Raw genomic sequence first — 22,557 nt, 5'->3', positions numbered from 1 at the left:
TGATGTTATGGCAAGGTATTTCCATTGCCAGTGATCCCTTTCTCAGGCAGAATTTAAGATACACCGTCATTTTTCATGATAATGACAAATTTTTCTACCAGATGTATTACTTTCCAAAACAGATTTCCAGCATGTGTAAATGAGTTGTGTTTCCTTTTCTTTTCAATCTATTTTCCTTCCCATAGTTCCTGTTTTTCATTCAAAGAGTTTTATAATACATGTCAGTTTTCCCAAATTCTCCATCCAGAGACACATATAATTTACATCCAGTTTATACATGGCACAGGTAAATGGCAAAATATTTATCCAGGTGCTCATCTAGGTCAATGGCGAAATTGAACCCAGCACACCTGATCTTTCCTCTCCAACTACATTTTCTGAGTTGCTGGATCTCCACCTTTTTTAATGCTAAACTGACATTTCTACCGTTGCTCTCTGTGTACCTTCTGTTGGAGTAAGAGGTGATATTATAATTAAGTTCTCCATATTCAGGCTACAACTCCTTTTGGAAAAGTTTGATGTTACTTCCTTTTACTTAGGAAGGTGGCAGCAGTCACTGAGGCAGTATCAGGAGCCACCTGGGGATGGGGGCTGGCTGTTTCCCCTACAAGCCAGGGAACGGAGTGCCACAGGAACTTCATTGTAGTGGTACTAGTGCTTGGCTAAGCATTTATTTAGTTTGCTACTTAGGAAAGGTAGAGGAGGTGAGGTTGGCGTGGCCCTTGCCTTTTATTGGTGTTTTGGGTCATCAGCTTAACAGTATTGCAATCCCTTTCAAGTGCCAAGTTGATTTTCTGCTTTTCATTCTGTAAAGGTAGTTTCTGTTCTTTCCTCTAAGTAGACAGCCTAGATCAGTGCACCTTACAGCTCAACTGGTGCTTTCTGATTCTGTAACTGTTTTCTCACTTTACATCATGGTTAGGAAATGTTGAACCTATTCTGGGGCTGGTGACGTTTAATGACTTCAAACATGTCATTCTACTTGACTGCTTATAGTCAAAGTGATGCATCAAAACATCTACACTAATTCTGCACACTTTTCACTCTGTTTTTGTGCGTTATAGATTTGTTTTTCTTGTTAATAAATCTTCCCTATTTAGAATGCAACCTAGTTTCTTTGGGTTCCATTTATTCCATCTTTGTGCTGTGGAACTTTGAGCACAAATGGTAAATTTAATACAAATGAGCTTTGAATATATGATGCTGAAAAGCATTCTGTGGTTTGGCATTCAAGGCTGGAGGTGGATAAAATTAAAATAGGAACTGCAGAGGATATCTAGGTGATGTGGGACTGGATTTAATATCCCGGTTTGGAATTTGCTCCTAAAATAGCCATTTTGAATTAGATTCATCAAGGGATCTGCTTATTAGCGTCAGCTTAGATTTAAACAAAATCTTGTAACAGCCATTATTCTCAAAAGATTTAGTCAGAAAATGGTCAAAAGATCATGCAAATCATGGTTATTGTGCATTCATGATACCCTTTTAATTAAATTCCAACTCAAGGGTTTTTTGTTTTGGTTTTTTTTTTTCTAACCGACCTCAGAGAACTGTGTACTTTTAAACTTTAGCTATATTTGACTGGATGTCAGAACCACAGCCTGATTATAGTATGGACCACAAACTTCATACAAATGATATTTACAGTTTACCTCACTCATAGATCATATTTTCATAGATAACCTGACTGCCCTACCATCCAGGTCGGGATTGCTCATATCAGTCTCACTTTTTTCATCATCTTTATCATTTAAGTCACTTAATGTCTTTTTGAGGTTGGAGGAGATCCAGAGCTGTCTTTGATTTGGGTGGGTTTCCAGATAATTTCATTATTAGTGAAATTAAACTAACTCCTGCTAAAGACAAATATTGCATTCTAATTTCAGTAAATCACACAGCCAGAATTGCTCTTCAGGTCTTGGATTTCTTCCTCCCCCACATCATGGGTTTAGCTTGGCTCTTTCCCATGTACATATGTGAATACCAGACTTTGTCCTGTTATATTGGAAGATTTTGGCAGCTTTTTAATTCCCTGAGCAGTATTTCGCTTTTTTTGTTCACTGATTTGGATGTTTTATTTCTTTCTCCCAGGCTTGTCAGATTGTAGTATTGCTATTTTTCTTCTTTTGGAGTGTTTCTGTTGGACTCCACCTTCTTTCCATTCTTCAGCTCTTACAATTTTATTTTTCCTTACCAGGAACTTTTCAATTAAATAATTTTAAATTGACATGTTCTTATTTACCAGAACAAAATGAGTCACAGAAGGCTATTGTTGTTGCTGAAGTTCTGTGAAAGCATCAGCAGGGTTCTGATGAAAATTTGCCTGTTTCCCTGGCTGCCTACCCAGGAGATTACTGGGGATCTGAGAATTGTCCTTCCTTCAAGTCAGCAGTGAAATTGGAGTCTTTGGGATTTCTGAGCTCCACAGTCCTAGGTCAGTTCTTCTGGAGACCTAACCATAGCTAACTCTTGGTTCCGGGGTACATAGTCAATGTCCTGCTGCTCTCCCAGCCCATGCCAGGCCAGCACATCTCAAAGTTCTGTGAGACTTGCATTTGGCTGTGGACTTGAGAACTTCAGTTCACCCTGTGAAACCAGGAACCTGGAAACTCAGGTAATTCAGGCTTGTTCACTGTTGGGACACAAATTTGGTCTCCATGTGGTAGAGCTGAAGCCTTCCTCCCTCCCCCAAAAAGTTCCCCTTTCTAGACATTGGACTTGGTGCTCAGGATTTTCAGGGTGCCAGCTCTCTGGGAGGACTGTCAAAGGGATGGGTGTCTATCAAAGTAGTGGTGAGCAGATGAAATTTCAAGTTGTGAAATGTTGTGTTGAAGTTTTCAAAATGAGGTGTTGCTGTTTTTAAACAGTCAAAAAATCTTCATCCAAGGTGAAAAACTTTGGACATCATAATTTTTCATACTGAAACAGAAGACATTTTCATCAATAGTTAACTCATTTTCCATTAGTCGCACCTGTCTTTTACTTTTCTGGGATTTTAATGTGAATAAATAAAATGTTACATTGATTGCGATTGCCCTAGAAATTACTCCAACATAGGTAGATTTTAGATTTAACGTACCAGACTGATGACCTTGCACCAGCAGGGACATTCTGAAGGTGTAAGAAAAGACTAAGCCAGAGTGATCCAAGGCACTGGCTATTTCTATTTGCCGCACAAGCACTAGATGTACATTGCTTAGGGCAAGGAACCAAACTAATCTTGGCAGATTCAGCACAGGAGCACACCACAGTCATGGTCTCCTGTGCCATTCTCTTTTCCTAATTTTGTTATCTATGCAAAATTTATTTGTACTACAGATGTGTTTGGCCCAACAGTGTTATTCTGGTGAGGCATTAGACAAGACCCTACATGCTGTTGCTGGAATTTCAAAATTTAGGTAGTGGAGTTAGTGGCACAGGTAAAACTGCTATATGATCCATAAAAATCCTACTTTGTTAAAGTAGGTTGCAATTTTTCTATTGGCAGCATAGTGAAATATTATCTAAATGATGGTATGCCACTGTGGTTTTTCAAGTAACTTGTTTGTTACAGAAGGGTAGAACTAAAACTTTGGAGTGCCATTTCAGCTGAAATTTCACATTTCTGTGCATTTGGGTGAAGTTTGCATTGTTTTTTTCTCCTATTTGTTTTTTGCTTTTGGTCATCACTACTTATGGGATGAGATTTTTACTATTTAGCATTAGGTGCATCATTTAAGAACAGAGGCTCCATGGACATAGTCAAAGGAATTTCCAGAATCACATTAGACTAGATTCACAGTCTCCAAGTGCATAAGCTTCTAACTTAGTTACCTAAATCAGGTACTGAAACTTAGACGGCATTAATACTTTCTTTGTTTTCTGTCATAATAACCAACTTCATCTGTTCACTACTCTTATTCTGTAATATGAGTCGCGTTTCTCATACTGATGTATTGATACACATTCCCTTGAAAAAAATACAAAATTTCTTGTGGTCCTCTTCATGCATCTCTCTGTTCTTGAGCTTTGGCCATCCCATTGGAAGTGTCATGTGAAACAAGTAAAGCTGTTAAAACATGTCATATATTCATCATCTCAAAACTCTGTGCCTGTGTAGTAGTAAGAGTCTGTAGGATAGGCGACCATTTAAATAATAGCTAATTCAATGTTTACTGGTTATTTCTAATCTACAGTGAGCCCAGGAGCCTACTGATCTTTGTGAGGTGAATGGCTTACCAAGTGAGCACAGGAGCTGTTTTACTACATCAGACAAATGGTGCTTCCAATTTTGTAACCAAAACATCTGATTCAGAACACTAACAGGCAATGCAAAGGGAAGTGAGGGAAAGCATGATCCGTCCAGGAAGATGCTTCCAAGTTTATGTCCTGAAGCATGAACATTGATGGAGCCAGTGGTCCTAATCCAAAGGTCATTTAAGGCAATGAAAGGATTCCTCTGGCTTGAAAAGACTCAGGATCTAGCATTTTGGCTTCTGGTTTTGGTTCTATTTTCACTTGGTTTTCTTTATTTTACATTACCCTTAGCATTAGGGTCCTTCTATTCTGAATGCTTTTTCACTTTTGAAACTTGATTTTCATACCAATGCCTGTTTCCAATGTGGACTTAATTTCTGTTTTGGTTATAGCATTGTGTTTTGGTGTTTTGTTTCATTTTTTTAAAATCAAGCATTTCTCTAAATACCTGGTTTTTACCACATTGTGTGAATGGCAAGGCACTTTGTCCCTTGTGAGATCAGTATACTGACTCATTGTATTAATTGGAAAGGTAATTTGTCTTTAGATTTCTAGTTTTGTACCTATTCTTTTTAGATTTAGATTGCTTTGTTAAGTCCATAATAATATAAATATTTTCCTAATTCTGCAATTGGCAGATCTCTTTTCGATTTTCTATGCCAGACTTTCATATTTTCAATAATGTGACCCTCAATAAAGAAGCATCTGGATAAAGTCATAAAACAAGCTCTAAAAAACATGGATAGCCACATGCTTTAATTTGCTGTCTTGGTATCCGTGTCTAAACCAGTAACTCTCAAACTTTTTGCACTTAAAAAATGGTACTGAAAATCATTAAGACAGCATGTCTGCAGGGTACTCTTTGATTTCTGTTTATGCATAGTAGGAGACTGAGGTTGGAGCAGAGGGTTTGGGAAGTTTGGCTTTGGAGTGGTCAGGGCTGGAATCTCTAAGCCTGCTGTTAATGGACTCGAATGGGTGGTATTTGATCTATCAGTGTCTGTAGGCTAAAGGAATGGTCTATTTGCAACAGGAAATACACACTGACATTTCCTGGTCTGCAGGTGTACTCTGCAGAGAAAGCCAGATCGTTACCGTGAGAAAAGGGAGTCCTACAAATCCATCTCTAATGCGAATCTTTTGTGGCCTGCACAGCTGAAATGGCCTGGTGCTGCTGCTCCAAAATAGACTGCTCATCAGGGCACCATTTTGCACATGCGAGGAGCAGCCCGTATCAAATGGAGAAATCTAAACGTACATTTCTTTTCACTGCCCCTTTGCTGCACGCAGAATTCTTTCTCGCTACTCCAGCTTACTGCTGTGAGCAATATGATAATTTTCTGTATATTTTTTTCAGAACTAAATCTAAACAATTTTTGGCAAATGTACTAAGATTTACTGACTTGAGGAAGCACTTTTTTTCTGAAGTTAAAGCTGTTCAATGTGTTTTTAAATAGAACACACATAAAACTTAGGAAATTCCTCAGTTGTGCTCTTCTTTTCTAGATCATAGAATCATATAACGGTTTGGGTTGGGAGGGACCGTAAAGATCATCTCGTTCCAGCCCCCCTGCCACTAGACCAGGTTGCTCAAAGTCCCATCCAGCTAGATAAGTGGGATCTAGTGTGGACTGAAAGAGGAAACACATTATGGAAGAGCTTTGTCTTGCAATGTTGACACCATATTGCAATGCTATATACGCTTGTAGTAAGTTACGGTACACTGCATCCTTTATACAACTGCTACTCAGCTATATCTGATAATATGGTACTGACCTCCCACTTTTTATAGATCTTAGCAGGCAATAGTGGGTTTTTAAGCCAAATTGTTAGGTAATTTGTTCACTGTCTTGCTAACATTACAAGTCATTCCTTATAATTTTTTTCAGCTCTTTTCCAGTATTCCTCTTTCATGTTAGTCCTTTAGTAAATTAGACTTGCTTAGATTTTTCTTGACTATTTCCCCCCATCCTGTCACTTTGCCCTGAGGAATTCTTTTACAATGCAGAGCTTAAGGTGTCTTTACTTAAATTTAATGATTTTGACGTTTTTGACTTTGATTGATTCTTTTGACATATGAAACCATCTGACTCTGTGTTACAGATTGATTGTGCATTATTTTACTGCACTCGGGAAATCTTTTCAGAGATGGAAATATAGAAAAGTTACATGGATCAACTACAGTTTTTGTGATTCTTATGAAATAGAATAGAAACCACATTAAATAGCAGCATCAGTTGGCAATTCAGCTTTCCTTTATTCTTGTTCCAAGATTATGCAAAAAGATCACTTATTGTATATTTTGTTTAACGAGTACAACACTATACTATCTTTGTGTGAAAAAAATTGTAAGAGCATTTGGTCTTTTGCATGCTGTATTTTTTCACCCTCAGGAATTATGCTAAACACATGGATAGCTGGGGTCAACCAGGGTGAAGAAAGCTCAAATATTCCACTTGGCCTCAAACCATACCAGCTGTGCTCCTTTTTTCTCATTAGGCTCAAGCTTTTGGCTTGCACAAGCTCTTCCCCTCGCTTTTGCGTGCCTGCAGTGCTGAAGCCAGTCAGAGTCCTGTCACTAATTCCCAGGATTCGGTTTCTTCTTGCTTTTACTTGCATGTGTAACACCACAAGGTGAGTAGGGAAGGCAGCAGAAGCCCAGGCAGTCTAGGAGGTCAAGGGAAGGTGAAGTCCTGGATGGGCAAGAAGAAGCCTTTCTAGGGCTAAGTGTGTGCCACTAACCTAACCGGCCCCATTCCTTGGCGTTGTGTCAACCTTTTCAGCAGCAAAGACTGTTGTGAAAGCAGTCTTTCTTTACCCTTGAAAAATCAATGAAACTCCTTTGTACAGTCACAGAATCATAGAATGGTTTAGGTTGGAAGGGACCTTGAGGATCATACAGTTCCAACCCCCCTGCCATGGGCAGGGACAGCTCCCGCTAGACCAGTCAAATGTCAAGGCTCTTGATCAGCTTTTATCTGGAACTTGCTTTGGCAAGCTTTTGTTGTAGAGCAATGAATTTTGAATGGCTGACCAACGGAGAAGCTCCTGAGGATGTGGCCTGAGCTAAGTCATTCCCTGCTTACCTTTAATTAGCAGCTTTCTCCTGGCTGTAAGGGTTTTCTGGCCTTTCTTCGGGTTTTTTTTTGTGATAAGGTATTAGAGAAATACCTCTAAAGAGGAGTGGGGAGCACTTGGTAATACCTGGGAGCAGAGCTGTTTTGTTCTTGGCTGTCAGGTAGGTTTTTCCACTTGTGTTCTCCTTCCAGATGCACGGTGATAATTGTAATGGCAGTTCTGTGATTACCATGGCAGAACTGTCAGTTCAAGTGTATTCTACTTCAAGTTTAGCTAATAGATGGGAAGCAAACACAGAGACCGAAAACCTGTGTAGTGAGAATAAAACACTTTGAGATGGTTTTCCCTGATTCAAGACTTGATTTTATTCAAAAGTCCTACATCAGAGATGGTTTTGTGTCAGAAAGCATCTTCCTGCTGTGCAAGAGTGTTGTGTCAGGAAGCAAAGCAACGTGGAGAGGCCTGTGGCTGAGGTTTTGTTCCGAGGCATAGTTTTTTCCCGTCTGAGCAATCTGCTCTACAGCTTTGCTCCTCTCTCCTTTCCCTACTCAAGTAGGAGTTCACACTCAAAACTGATCCTGCACCTGAAGGAGCTTTCCCATGTGCAGTTATAAACAGCATGAAAAAGTAGCAGTAACTTCTGCACTTTTTTACACTGCTGCCATGTGTTTGGAGATACCAATACGTCTTAAAGAAGTGAGAATGAAGGTACCATATTCAAGAAGCATTTAAAAATAGGCCATTTAGTCAGAGCTTATTTAAGAAGTAATCTATACTAAAAATGAAAACAGTAGGGTACAAGGATATTTTTAGGAATAACATTTTGGCACACCAACTTTTCTGAACACTTTCAGGGTCATATCTTTGCCATTCTTCCTTAGGTGGGAGTCCCATTGAAACTGGTGGGAGTTGTGCCTGAATAAAGCTTTGACCCACGCTTTTCCCTAATATGACATTCTTTAATTGAATGACCTCCTGGCAACCTTGTTTGTAAGTCATTTGTCATGTTTATTCTCTGAGTAAAAAGTGCCTTCCATCTGTTCTTAATCTGCATTCCCTTTAACTTCTATTTTTGCCTCCTTTTTTCTGTCATCTGTGTTGCATTGAAAATAGTTTCTAGCCAACTTTATTTATCCCCATGTAAGGGGTTGTAATGATTGAAATAAATCTTTTGGCAGTCTTTTCTTTAAGCCTAGACAACCACAGTCACCGGGCAAAAATAAATGACGGGGGCAACAGCTTCAAATAAATTATTGAAGTTTTTACTTAGATGCCACTCTCCAGACTCGCTTGGCTAATGCTTTCTTTTATGCTTCTTGAGTTCTTCCAGCTCTCAGCTTTACAATCTGTTTTTGCCTTTTTTTTTATTCTTCACCTGGTATTTTCTGATCTGGTCTCTCCCACCAGCTGTTGGTGTTAGGCAAAGCACATGTGCATGGTGTGTATGCTTTATCCTGATGTGTGTCAGTACACACGTGATTTCTTAGGTTCTCCAATAAAGCCTACAGTAGTTTTAGTGAAAAGATGGAGCACTTTTTTGAGGAAAAAGTAGGAGACGAATTACTACAGTGTCTCTTTCTGAAGGAAAATTTAAATTTTTTTGTTATTAGTGCTGATTTCTTCTCAGCATGCCACTACTTTTTAGATAGAAAAACTCTTCTTCTTCCAAAGCACTATTGAACGTTTTTTCCTTTCTTGTGGAAATGATCATGTTCCCATTGCCTCTAGACCATTTAAAGACACTGTTTGACTTGGCTTTCTTCTCCTGATTGGAAAGGTGGAGAAGAAGAAGAAAGAAGGCTCCTTCTCTGATTCCTTTGATCAGCAGAATGAAATCTAAGATTGAGACTAGCTCTGTTTTGCCTTTTTTTTACACACACACACCCCCACACCCCCACACACCCCACCCTGTCCATGGGTGAAACTTTTTCAGAAAGTTTGAGTAACTGGAAGCTAGGCAGAAGAAGTACAGATGGGGCTCAGAAGAAAACCCATGCAGGGGGTTATGCAGAGAGTTTTTAGATCAAGCTCCTGAGAGCTTCGAAACCCTTAAAGACCCCTAGAGACCCTTACTGCTCTTGAAGGCAATTCATGCCACTTACTATAAATCAGAACCGTGGATTTGAATCCAGATAGAGTTTAGACTCTAGTTTCCCTTTGGAAATTACGTTAGATAGGATAAGGTTGTTCATGAGGCAAGTTATTAGTAAATCTGCTTTATTTTTCTCATACTGCAATCACAGATTGACATATATCATGTAAGAGCTAGCCAAGGTTAATCAACGAATCATGCTAATTTTCATTGAGCCAAGTTTTGAAGTTCTCAGTAATTTTAGCTGATTCTTCTCAGTAATTTTAACTGATTCTTCTCAGTAATTTTAACTGACTCTTACCATACTCCTTGAGGTCAGCAGAAAAAAGGGCTAGCTAAAAATTCAGTCCACTGCATCATCTCACAAACAGTACTTTTTCCTTGTTGAGCCTGGTAGGAGAGCCCATTCTGAGTTGTACTTATCCACACTGAAGTACAGAAAAACTGAGAAGCTCTTGTTATAATGCACAAAATGGACAATGTTTTGAATGCTGTGCTGTGTCACAAAAAATTGTCAGTATAAAAAGTTCTATATTCTTGAATAAATAGAAATTGCTAAAAGTTCCACGTAACCAGAGCAAAGAAACATAGACAATTAGACCAAATATATGTGTGTTTCAGTACAAATATTAAAAGTCAGGGAAACAAGTGTTGAAACTAAAGTTACTGGTTATAAATATATAAATGTATAAAATATTGATATAATAGGCATGTTAGGAACTTAGTGGAAGAAAAATAATCAATGTGACAAAAAAAAGGGTAAAGGGCAAAAAAAAGGGGCAAAAAATCTCCCATGGCAATGTTTAACTTCAAAGAGAAAACTACATAAAAATGTGAAAATTGTTCAAAAAGAAAGAGAGCCAAAATTTAAAATGTTTGTAGGAGTCATGAACATTGTCTAAATATGGGAGCTCACTACAATCCGACTTCCAGAAAAAGGCTTTAACAGACCAAAAAAAGGTTTGCATAGCTAAACAGCAGGGTGAAGGAGTAAGAGGATGTCTCTTATTAAAAGGATTTCTTTTGTTAGAAGTAAAAGGGCTTTCTTCAAGTTGAAGTTGTGCCTAAATGAGGACAACAAAGCATAAACAAGTTAAATATATAAACAAAATAAGGCAGGCCAAAAGAGATTTTGAAGAACAGCTTGGCAAAAACTACTAGTAAAGCCACTTTCAAGCTGTCTTTAAGTAGATAAAATCCTGAGAAAAAATCTACAGGACAAGTAAATGATCAAAGTAAGGAAGTTATTTTATGGACATGCCCATTCTGGTGCATTTCTCTGTCAAGAACTTATCAGAAGATTTGTCACCAATAAAAGTGTTATAAGAGATTTCAGAAGAAACTGTCGGCGATGAACAGTAAAAAGTTACCAGGAGCAGATGGTATTCATGCAAGTTAAAAGAACTACAGTACAAAATTGTCAAGCCAGTAATGATGCTGTAATGCTTAAAAGTTTCTGGGTCTGAAAAAAATGGAGGTGATAAATAAGACACTTAATCTGAGAAATTGGTAGGAGCTGCAATACTCCCTAGACCCCCTTCTAAATCATTAGATTAATGGAAAAGTATGGTAAAAAGGGGAAGAATCAGCATAGCTTTCATAGAGGAACCCAGAATCTCTAAAATTTTTTTTAAAAAGTAACTGAACATGTGGACAAGGGTGATCTGTTTGATAGGAGCTAGTTGGTCTTCCAAAACTCAATTGAGCATGTCCTTCATCAAAGGGTCTTGAAGAAACTTAATTATCACAGGATAAGGCACACAAGCCTCTCAGTAATAACTGATTTAAAAATAAGAACCAAATAGTAAGAATATATTGTCCTTTTTTGCAACAGAGGGAACTCGTCACTAGAGATCCAACGAATCTGTAAGAGCCTATGATGTTCAACTTACAAACATTTTGAAAGATATGGGGAGGGGAGGAGATGCCAGAGGTGGCAAAGTTCACTCATAGTACTGACATTATTCAGGGTAGGAGAAATGAAAGATTGCTGTAGTGGCTTGCAGCAACGTCTCATGATACTGATGGAAAAATTTAATCATTAATAAATATAATATAATACACAAGGGGGGTAGGTCTTAAATTATGTATGCAGACATGACTTGGAGTTACAATTGCTAGTTCTAAAAAAAACCCAACACAACCCCACTGTGTTCAGCAGAGGACAAAAAAGCAAGCAATATTTGAAAACTTTTAAAAATTTAATAGAGAACAAAAGAGCAAACATCACCATTCCACCACCCAAACCTATCGTACACCCAAATTTTGGCTGCTGTTTGCACTTTTGGCCTCTTCTCAAGAAACAGACCTCTCGTAGGATAATCAGAAGTGTGGAAGGGCTTGTCTTGAGTAGCTTCCATAAAGTTCACAACTACATAAAGTTGGGCTTTTCAGTCTAGGAACGTAAGGATGGAGAGAAAGATCTGTAAGGGCATATGTGACACAGAGAAAGTAAACAAGGAATGGCATTCCCTGCTTACCAAATTGTTCACCAAGCGCATGGTGCACCTGCTACTGGTGGCACGTTCAAAAGAAGCAAGAGGAAGGGATATTTTTGCACGATGCATAGCTGAAATGTGAAGTTCACTCTCACAGGGTGTTGTGGGTGCCAATAGGTTACAGGGATTCAAAATGTTATTTAACAAAATTAATGGAATAAAAAGGCAGTTAGGGCTATTAAAAACTTAAACTTAATAGGAGGGCCCTGGAGCTGCTGCTTTTTAGAATCTGGGATAACACCCTGAGGGAGCATCAGTACACACTTGCCTCTTGTACTCTTCCCTCAACAACAGCACGTGTCACATGTCCGTTCCAAGAGATAAACTGCAGGGCCAGGGGAATCTCCCATCTCACCCAGTGCCGCCATTGTGATTGCTTTCATGAAATACAATTTACCACACAGTTCTTATTGCAGCCGTTCTGTTTATTCAGATCCAACCTTTATTTTATTTGTAGTTCTGTGTTTAAAAGAAAACACAACCAAACCAAAAACAACAAACGAGCTTTGTTAGCATTGTTCAGTCATTGGCTTTGATTGATGAGTGGGGAGAAGATGTGAGTAGGAAGCCTGGGAATTCAACCCTCAGCCCCTGCCCTGCCATGTGGAAGTCTGCTTTGCTTGTGTGTCATGGCCCAAGACACCTCAGTTTGTCGGGTGAGGGTGATGACTGCCTTGTGCACCATCAGACCCGATACAGCAGTCATAGAATCATAGAATGGTTTGGGTTGGAAGGGACCTCAAAGACCATCCAGTTCCACCCCCCTGCCCTGGGCAGGGACACCTCCCACCAGACCAGGCTGCTCCAAGCCCCGTCCAGCCTGGCCTTGAACACCTCCAGGGATGGGGCAGCCACAGCTTCTCTGGGCAACCTGGGCCAGGGGCTCACCACCCTCACAGTAAAGTCCTCATGTTTGTCCAGACAACCCTCATTTTTATAGTTGTTATTTGTGGGTTCCTTTTAGAAGGGCACTGCCTACATCCTTCTTTTGTATCATCCCTGCCTCTTTCATATCTCCTCTTTTGCTTACTGCTGAATGCTTGCTGGGTTAGTGCTGTGCTTCTTCCATTCCTCCTCACCCCTATACATGACCTCTGAAGTAGATGGTCCTGGGAAAAGACTTTATCCGTGCTTTCTAGCTGTTTTATTTTTGTTTAAAGCAGATTATAACTGGCCTTGAGGGACAAGACTTGGTTTTAGTAATTGTTTGATTTTAAGCATTTTGCTACCAAAACTGGCTTATTTTGATTTTAAGGATTTCTTTATTCCTATTTTTAAAATGTGTTTGGAATACACATTGTAAACATGTAATTCTTAGGTGCTGGCATCATTCTGTTTCTGGTGTGATTTCAGTGGAATTATTTCTGCAAAGTTTTGAGAATACATGGCTACATCCCATCTCTGAGAGCATTTTAGGAAGTTTCTGTCAACCTAACCTGGAATCTCTGCATTATTGAAAAAATCACATTGATTTTGCTGATTCTTTTATTCTTTTTTCTTTGTGTTTCTCACACACAATTCTGATTTTCAGGAAAGTGGTGCAAAATTGTGTTTATTTCAATGCAAAAGTGATAGGGTCATCTTTAACTTTGTTCTTTTTTCACCCCCCGCCTTCCATTTTCTCAGAGCAACATTTAAGTCAGCTTTTGCTGTTCAAACACAAGGCTAGCGCAATTTGTTTGTGATGGACAAAATGTGGATGTTGAGATCTCATTATGACAGAGTATGTCATAGCCTAATTATTTCTTTTTTTTCCTCTGTCATTTCTTTGTATAGGTGGAAAATGTTCGGTTACTTGATCGTTTATCTTCAAGAAAAGCTGCACTGGGAACTTTGTATTTAACAGCTACCCATGTCATATTTGTGGAGAATGGTTCTGAAGCTCGTAAAGAAACCTGGGTATGAATTTCTGTTTTTTTCAGTTAGCTGTAAGTGCGTGGCACTTTATTGATGGCAATTTGAAAAAAACTTGCAAAGTTTAGACATAGTAAATTAGTGCATATGGATGCTTTTATAACTTCAGAGCGTGTGAAATTCCAGCCTGGTAATTTTTGAAAATTGTCAATGGATTCTGGATATTGCAACACAGTAAGAGGAGTAGAAGGACCTTCACCGTACGAACACCAGATGTGTTTCTCTGAGGAACTGCCTCTGTAGACTACAGTGCTGTTCCTGTAGTCCAGGAAGAATTGAGGAGAAATGCTTCAAATGTGAATTACTACCTTGACTCAGTTGGCTCTTGCCTTTCTCTCTGACTGCTTGTGCTGGATTAATGATTTTGGTTTTTTAGTTGTTTTTGGTTTGGGTTTTGTTGGTTTGTTGGTTTGGTTTTTTTCATAGTGTAGTATTTTGAGTTATGTATTTTGATGGGTCTATCTCAGAGCATGTCTATTTCATATGTTGTGTGTGTGTGTATATATATATAGGTACAGATATAGCTCTGGTGTCATACAATTTGAGGGTCTTTTATGTAGCTTAATTATGAATCCTTTGTCTGTTTTTGTACTAGTTATTAACTCTATCCTCTTTTGGTCCCACTAGTGCCCTCCTGATTGTTACTGTAATGTTTCGTCTCATCTGATGCAGTATCAGGACTACCATTCTGCCAGTGAGCAGCCCCAACATTTTAGCTTTATCTAACTGATGCTTGTTTATCTTTTAACGGTACAGGCAGATGAAAAGAGCTCTTTTTATGACAATTTTTAGCTTACACTAAAGCAAACAAACAAAAAGCTTTAGATAGCATGACCAGGCTAATGTTTGAGCAGCTGAAACACTCCAAGAGCTACTTTGTCTGTAGGTGATATATGAGGTGCTGCTTGAGCCTGAGGCTGGAGATAGGACCAAAACTGCAAGAGGAGTGTGGGTATTTTCTGAAACAGTAGTGAAAGCTGCTGTGTCTGCCCTGGCACATCATCATAAATAATTATTTTTCTTCCTTAACATTTGAATCACTTGGCATAACTGTTTTCAATTCCCACACAGGTTCTTCACAGCCAAATTTCCTCTGTTGAGAAGCAGGCCACCACTGCCACCGGTTGCCCATTGCTGATCCGTTGCAAGAACTTCCAGGTCATCCAGCTGGTCATCCCTCAGGAACGAGACTGCCATGATGTTTACATCTCTCTGATACGTCTAGCACGACCAGGTATGAGAAGGAAACTGTCACAAAAGTCCTTCCTCATGCTGAAGAGGGAGAATATAATGGAAGGAGTGTAGCTGGGCATCTTTGCACTTTGCAGGTTAAGAAAAAATGCTTTGTTAGAGATGTGTTGTGAGAGAAAAGGTCTCTGAGTAGATGAGCATATTAAAATAATCACTTATGGAGCAATGAAGAAAGTACATCATAACAAGTAGTTAATTCCATAAAGTATGTCATGAACTTTTGTTGAAAATGATACTCTAGGCTATCGCTGGCCATAAAATAAATTACAATGCTATTTCATGTGTAACTGTTGTTTACTGTATGCCTCGTGTAGGTGTGAATTTAGGAAAATACTGTCAAGTCTCTACATCTAGGGAATTTTCATGTTCCTGCTGTGACAAAAAACTTACGATGTATTTAGTGGCCATGTTAAGGTCTGAATTTCCCTTTCTGTGCTGTGCATAAATTTCTTAAAATCAGGGAAAACTTTGCAGCAAGTAGTTGCTTTATTCCACTGGACTGCCTGTGCCTATTATTACCTAGGTTTTGAATGTAGTCTTTTTTAATTTCTGAATTCAAATCAAGTTCTTTTTGAAACCTTTACTCTTTTTGATGAAAATCCATGAAAGTCCAACATCTGATCCTTTGCGTTATAGCCGCTTTCCTAAGAACCAGCTGAGAAGGCTTCTGGATTTTTTTTGTTTTAAATGATAACTTATTTTAACAGTATGCAAATAAAATGTTCACCACACTCTGTACAAAACTGACAACATTGGCTTTAATTTGTATCTTGCTAGGAGAACACGAATTTTATCTATCTGTATAGAGGGGGAAAAAATTGCAGTCAGCCAGCACAGCTACTGAACTTTATAAAGTACCTTCTATAATCAGGATAGTTAGGAGTAGTAATAATAAGTTGGATAGTAGTAGTAATAATATGCAACTTGATAAAGTAACTTGATATGCTAGGTGATGCAAGATGAAAGTAATTGGAGAAATTTAAAAACAAATTCAGTCAGTGGTTCTGCTGATGTAAATCTGGATTAATTCCATGGGCCTCAGTGGCAAGTTCGTGCATGCTGGAAGGAATGTGATTCTGTAACACTCCTTGCCTGGAGCCAGGAGGAGGTGTGTGTACTGCTATGCACCAGAACAGGACGCTGGGATATGGACATACCTAATGATGAAGAGAAGAATAGCTATGAATACAAGTTCAGTGGCAGGCTGCAATGGATAAGAAGGTTCAAACAAAGATGATGCAATAAGAGCAGCATAGAATTAGCTCTTTGCATAGTTCAACTGCACTGTAGTTTTCTTTCTTCAGCAAAATATCCGATCTTCATGTGAGGCAGGATAAAATCTTGCTTACTCAAAATTAGAAGGCTCCGATTGCAAGTTGAGCCATATGTACCCTGAAAGTGCTCTGCTGTGTCTTTTTGTCTGGGCACAAAGCTGTACTTCCTTAAGGTAATACATTTACTCAGCATTATAAGGTACCCTTTACTCCATGAGGAGAAAATTTGACTCATGCAGGCTCTAGTTTTCATTCTCTGATGGTTTGTTTAATTCATTCCACCATATAGCTGAAGCTGAATGAAGCCCATCTTTTATACTGGCTTCTTATATTCTATGTTATGTGATGTCCTAGTTACAATAAAGGAGCAAAGTTGTGCTTGATTTTACTCTTGCCAGCTGTTAATAGCATTTTAATAAGGTCAAGCTGTCAGCTGAGTTTGGCAGTTTTGCTTAATTAAGGCATTTTGTGAAACAAGCTGACCTTAACAGTTATTACAGGTGTGTAGTGGGTTGACCCTGGACGGACACCAGGTGCCCACCAAAGCTGCTCTATCACTCCGCTCCTCAGCTCCATCATTAACCTCCACGGGCTGCAGGTGGACATCTGCTCCACCGTTAACCTCCACGGGCTGCAGGTGGACAGCCTGCCTCACCATGGTCTTCATCACAGGCTGCAGGGGAACCTCTGCTCCAGCGCCTGGAGCACCTCCTCCCCTCCTTCTTCACTGACCTTGGTGTCTGCAGGGTTGTTGCTCCCACTTATTCCCACTCCTCTCTCCAGCTGCAATTGCTGTTGCACAGGTTTTTTTCCCCCTTCTTAACTCTGTTATCCCACAGGTGCTACCACCATTACTGATGGGCTTGGGCTTGGGCTTGGCTGGTGGCAGGTCCTTCTTGGAGATGGTTGGCATTGTCTCTATTGGACATAGGGGAAACTTCTAGTGGCTTCTCACAGAAGCCACCCCTTTAGCCCCCTGGCTACCAAAACCTTGCCACACAAACCCAATACAAGGTGTGATGGCAGGATTGCAGATGCTTATGGCAAAATAACTGAGAAAGATTAGGGAAGGTCCTATAAGCTGGAGAAGAGCTGATAACTGAGCTTTAAGGCACTGACTATTAATACTTTAACATTTTTGTTACCACCTCTAGATATCTTCATGTAATAATACTTGTAATGTTGAGTCAGACTTCTGTCATAAATAACCTTGATATATTTTAATAGGTGGATTTTTAAAGGCTTCTCACGTGCCTCTGAACAGTGGGTCTGGTTGTAAAGAAAATCCAGGTGCTTCTGACAACCAAGCAGTAAAAATAAGCGCTCAGATTGCTACCAAAAGCACTTTATTAAAATTATCTCAGATTGGATTTATGGATTATGCTAAAACTTCATGTTAGCAGATGAGAAATAAACCAGACTGTCTTCCTAATCTGTGCCATGACAGAAATTTGAAATCAGAGCATACAGGAAGAGTTTGAACTGTCAGATGATATGCAAAACATTTCTATCTCCTTACTCATGAATTTGTTGACTTTCAGTACTTTCCTGGCAGAGTTAATCTGGTTGTCTTTCCTTATGTTCATGCTTTTCTTGTGTGTATATACATTCATTTTAATTGAAATTTAGAAAACAAAATATAACTTAAATTACACCTTTGAAGGACATAATCAAAATAAAAGAAACAAACTTTCTATGGAACAAGATAGAAGCTTTACTATTATTAATATTGTGGTTAGCTTTGTTGTTATTATTTTTGTTTCTATAACTTCCGTACTGTAGTATTCTAAGACACTGCTTATTAGGTACATATTATTAGAAAAAGAATAGTATTTAAATTTACTGATTTCGTTAAAATTGTATTGTGAAGCAAGTGTATCACTGGGAAACTGTGAAGTCAGAGAGAACTCAGTTCTAAAGTTAAAAACCCATCGGTCAGACAGTTTTAGAGCAACAGAATGAAACATGCCCTCGTGACATAACAATATCTGAGGTAGCAATGAGAATGTTAAATTCAGGCTATATGCTGAATCATATCAGGGACAGTTGGCATTTAATGGCAATAGTGTCTGGCTGCCATTGGTCACCAGGGTTAAGACACTCATTAGCATGAATAGGGATATGCTCCTAAAAAAAAGTTAAAAACTCCAGCACCAGCAAGTTTATTATATGGTCCTTGACCGAGGGTGACAGGTGGCATAGCTACTTAAACAAGTTCACGGTCATGATGAAATGATTGATGTAACATATGTTATTTTTATGCTATTACAACATCTGTATCATGAATGCCTTTGCTAATAATTCAAGGACAGAATTTTGCAATCCGCAAAATTAAAATTTCATTGAATCTATTGAAAACTTCCTTATTTAGGGACAAAGACTTCTGAGTTAGTCCATTTTTGGAAGATTGTGCTGCATGCATATTGTTCAGATCTTTCATCTTTGTCACAGGACAGATGTTACGTTCATAAAGGGTTTTCTAAGCTACCTCTGGCCAGCAAATACTTTTGCAGAACAAGTGCTTATTCTGGCACTGACTTCAGTTTTCTTTGGGTGAAAGCATATTATCACTGGCATTTTGTCTTCATGTTAGGGGAGGGTTTTACAATTCAATAGAGGAGAGGTCTAGCAGAACAGTATACTTTAAGTTGCATTACTAATAAGGCAAATATATTGCAACGTATACAAGTAACAAAACAGCACTGTACTTCAAAGTATGCTTGAAAATAGTTATAAGCCAGGATATGGCTTTGTATAGCATATTATTTTAAAAGAGAAACTACGTAAAGGACAATATCAAATTTTTGGCTTTGAAGTATGATTTCAGCATGAGAAACCGGAAGTGTCTTACTGGTTTTGTTTGTTTGTTTGCTTGGTGTTTTTCAGTGAAATACGAAGAGCTGTATTGTTTCTCATTCAATCCAAAATTAGATAAAGAAGAACGAGAACAAGGCTGGAGGCTTGTGGACCTCACTGAAGAATATAATCGGATGGGTGTTCCAAACAACTATTGGCAGATTAGCGATGTAAACAGAGACTATGGAGTGAGTTGTTGTGATTTTTCTGTTACACAGGCTGAAAAGGGAATCAGCAGTCTGACTGTGGACTTCAGTAAGTGCTTAGATGTAGGATCCCTTTGTGCCCAGCACTGTACATACAGGTAGTAAGGTGCAGTTCTTCCATGCTTTTACATAAAAAGGCACATAGAGAGGAGGTGTCTTTAATACATGTGGAAATTCAGCACAGAGAACTTGTACACAGTAAGTTTGAAACAGTAGTGCTTGGCTGCTTGGGGAGAAGTTTAAATCATACTTAAATGTTACATGTCTGAACAAGTGTTTCCCTGACATATAGGGTTATATAAAATTACTACTCAGTCATTTTAAGAAAAAAAAAGTTACTTGAAATAGTGGATTTGGCAATATTTTTTCCTATCTGGCCATTCTCACCATCCTTTTGAAGCCTCTGGAATTGACTGATAGTGTTTTCCACAGTCACCTGAGAGGTCATATCTCTTCCTAGCTGCCTGCGGTCCTGTCTAGTTCAGTCCTGTACAATTGAAGTCCTTAGAATATTAATTAATTGTGAGAAATAATAATAAAAATATTTTTGAAGGAAGTGTGTCCATGCACTCCATTGGCTTTGCTGCTGGAGCATATCCATATTCAGGAAGGCCTGTGAAGTTCTCAGAGAAGACTGAATCTGCTGCCATGGTTTGTTTTCTTTTTGTTAAAACAAGCGGAAAAAATGTTTTAATCTCTTTCAAGATAAAGCGTAGGAAAAATGGCATCATGAAAAAAACCCCAGTTGACCACAGCAGCATCTGTAACCACAAACCCTTTTCTTTCTCCTTCATTACATATCTTTGGCTCTCTCAGAACCTAATTTCTTCCTGGGCATCCTAATTCCTTTAGTCATCTCAGAAAGTCCCAGGGAGATACTGGATATGCTTTTGACCCCAGACAGAATGCCACAGGCAGGATCAGGAAACGGAAGTTAGACCAGGACCCATTTGTGGTCCCACTTGTCTCCAGAGGAACTTCTGGGCTTTTTTGCAGGCTTGTTGGGTTCCCTTCAGAAGTCATAGGCATTGTCAGGGCTGCTTGCCTTTCGGTATCCTCATTTTATACAGAATAATTTCTTTTCTCCAAGTCCCTATTTTTGTCATTATTTTTTTATTATTATCAGATTTTCTGGAAAATTTGGCTCTATAGTCCCATCCCATTATAAGAGAGGGGTGTTTGGGAACTTCACCCACTCCCATCCTTACTTCCTAATTCAGCTACAGAGGAAACCTCAGTTGTAAATACAACCTTGCTATACGTAATGGTGAATCTTTCCTGGTTTGAATGTATGGTCTACCTGTTTATTATTTGAGAAATGTAGGTGATATATATACAATAATAAGGGAATATTCCCTGAGACTAGAGTTCCTTGGTATTTTGGTTTTGCTGTGAAGGTAGCTAATGTTAGTCGTATTTTGTAGACTAAATAGGCAGAGTTTCCTTTCACAGGTCTGTGACTCCTATCCTACGGAAGTGTATGTACCAAAGTCTGCGACTGCACACATCATAGTGGGGAGCTCTAAATTTCGGAGCCGAAGGCGTTTTCCAGCTCTTTCCTACTACTGCAAAGATAACAACGTAAGTGTGAATTTGTAGCTTTGAAGTGCTTGCTTATTTTGGCCTTGCTTTCATAATTCTTCTATTAAGCTTTCACAAGAAGAAATCAGTGTTTATTTAAAAAAAAAATAATTTAAAAGACGGTTAGTGTAGTCTGGTTATTGTGGTTTGTACATATGGGCACACACTGGAATTATGGTTAGTTCATTAACAGGCATTTAATGCAGTCATTTAGACCCAGCTTCATCATCCAGCTGACACAAAAAGATGTGATCTCTGTATCGCAGGGAAGTGGAGTAGTAGAAGAGGTCCTGAAACATGGGGGGCAGAAGAGTGAAGGCCAGTAGCAGGGAGCTTAGCAGGTGATTGGGAGGAAAACAGAGCAATTTAGGACCTGGTAGCCACAGCGCGAGAGCAAGTCAATAAGGAGGAAAAACTATACTTGCAACAATTACAGAATAAGGAGTAGCATCTTCAGAAAAGATCTGTGAATAGACCCAAAAAGGATGAATTAAAGAGCTACCAAATTTTGGCTGAGCAGCGCGTCGTGTCTTTGTTAAAGAGACTCTCCCTGCCCATTAGAGCGATGAGTGCCACCTTCTCCTCTCCATGACAGATGTTCTCAGGGCTGAGTGATGAACTCCCACGATTGTCTGTAATCGTTTGGAAAAAAACTTCTACCTAGACTATTTGCATTTCTGTTTCTGGCAGCTGAGGTAAAGGAAACCCTTGGATTGAAAGATCCTGTGGACTGGGTGTTCTTACATTTCCGTCCTAGCCCCCTAGGGACTGGCTTAGCTCAACTGTCATTACCATTTAGGAGGATGATGTCCCCTTTGTACTCCCAAAGGATTTATGTGTCTAATATCTCCTGTTTCAATCCCAGACTGGCAACTGCATCACTAGGTCTTCCCTAGTCCTGAGAGATAGCCAGGACTTCCCAAGAGACAGAGCTAGTGTGGGATTACAGGGTGTCTGTAGAGTTTGCCACGCAGGATGGGAGATATTTCCATAGGATGTCACAAGCAGGAATCATAAGCTATAGTCTCCATGGAAATCTTATCTTTACAGTGGCCCCTATCGTAGGTTTTAGCTTTAGAAGGAAGAAATGAGACATTATTTCGACATCTTCTTTACTCCTTATTTTATCAGAATTCTGCTTCCATAAAGACCTATGAATATGACAACAAAACTGGAGGACAGGAGGATTTAAGTAGTAAATACTGCCTCTGCATAAATTCCATATTATCCTTAATATTTCATTAGGGCCAAAATTTTCAAAGTTAATCACTTTGCATAATCAGGTAAGTCCAAATATAGATATCTAGGATTCAAACCACTTGGATATTTCCAAATCTCAGTGAAAGAAAAGGTCTCAGGTATCAGCTAGATTCCAATACGTAGTGATCCAGTTTGGATGAGTTTCATGATTTTAGCCTGAATGTTTTCCCTGTTGTGGTTGGAGTTCAGATTAAGGTTCAGACCACCAGGATCTGAAGTATTGTGTTTAATCCTGGATCCTTCATGGTTCAAAGGGCTGGGGAAAGGGTTGGGAATGTTGGAGGAAATACCTCTGTGAGTTTGGAGGCTGG

General features: G+C 39.1%; 1 protein-coding gene across 3 annotated transcripts in view; it reads left to right on the top strand.

Annotated features, from left to right (window-relative positions):
* The window catches only part of MTMR7 (myotubularin related protein 7), a 52,661-nt gene that overhangs the window by 4,687 nt on the left and 25,417 nt on the right, over positions 1–22,557 (top strand). For all 3 annotated transcript variants that reach the window (XM_063335862.1, XM_063335863.1, XM_063335861.1), the window contains 4 exons: positions 13,681–13,803; positions 14,890–15,052; positions 19,230–19,387; positions 20,858–20,986. In XM_063335862.1, coding sequence (XP_063191932.1) covers positions 13,681–13,803; positions 14,890–15,052; positions 19,230–19,387; positions 20,858–20,986 — 573 coding nt within the window. The remainder of the gene's footprint in view (positions 1–13,680; positions 13,804–14,889; positions 15,053–19,229; positions 19,388–20,857; positions 20,987–22,557) is intronic.

Source organism: Chroicocephalus ridibundus, chromosome 5 (assembly GCF_963924245.1).
Source record: "Chroicocephalus ridibundus chromosome 5, bChrRid1.1, whole genome shotgun sequence".
NCBI lineage: Eukaryota > Metazoa > Chordata > Aves > Charadriiformes > Laridae > Chroicocephalus > Chroicocephalus ridibundus.
Note: the sequence above shows the minus strand (reverse complement) of the source record. Positions and strands in the feature narration are given on the sequence as shown.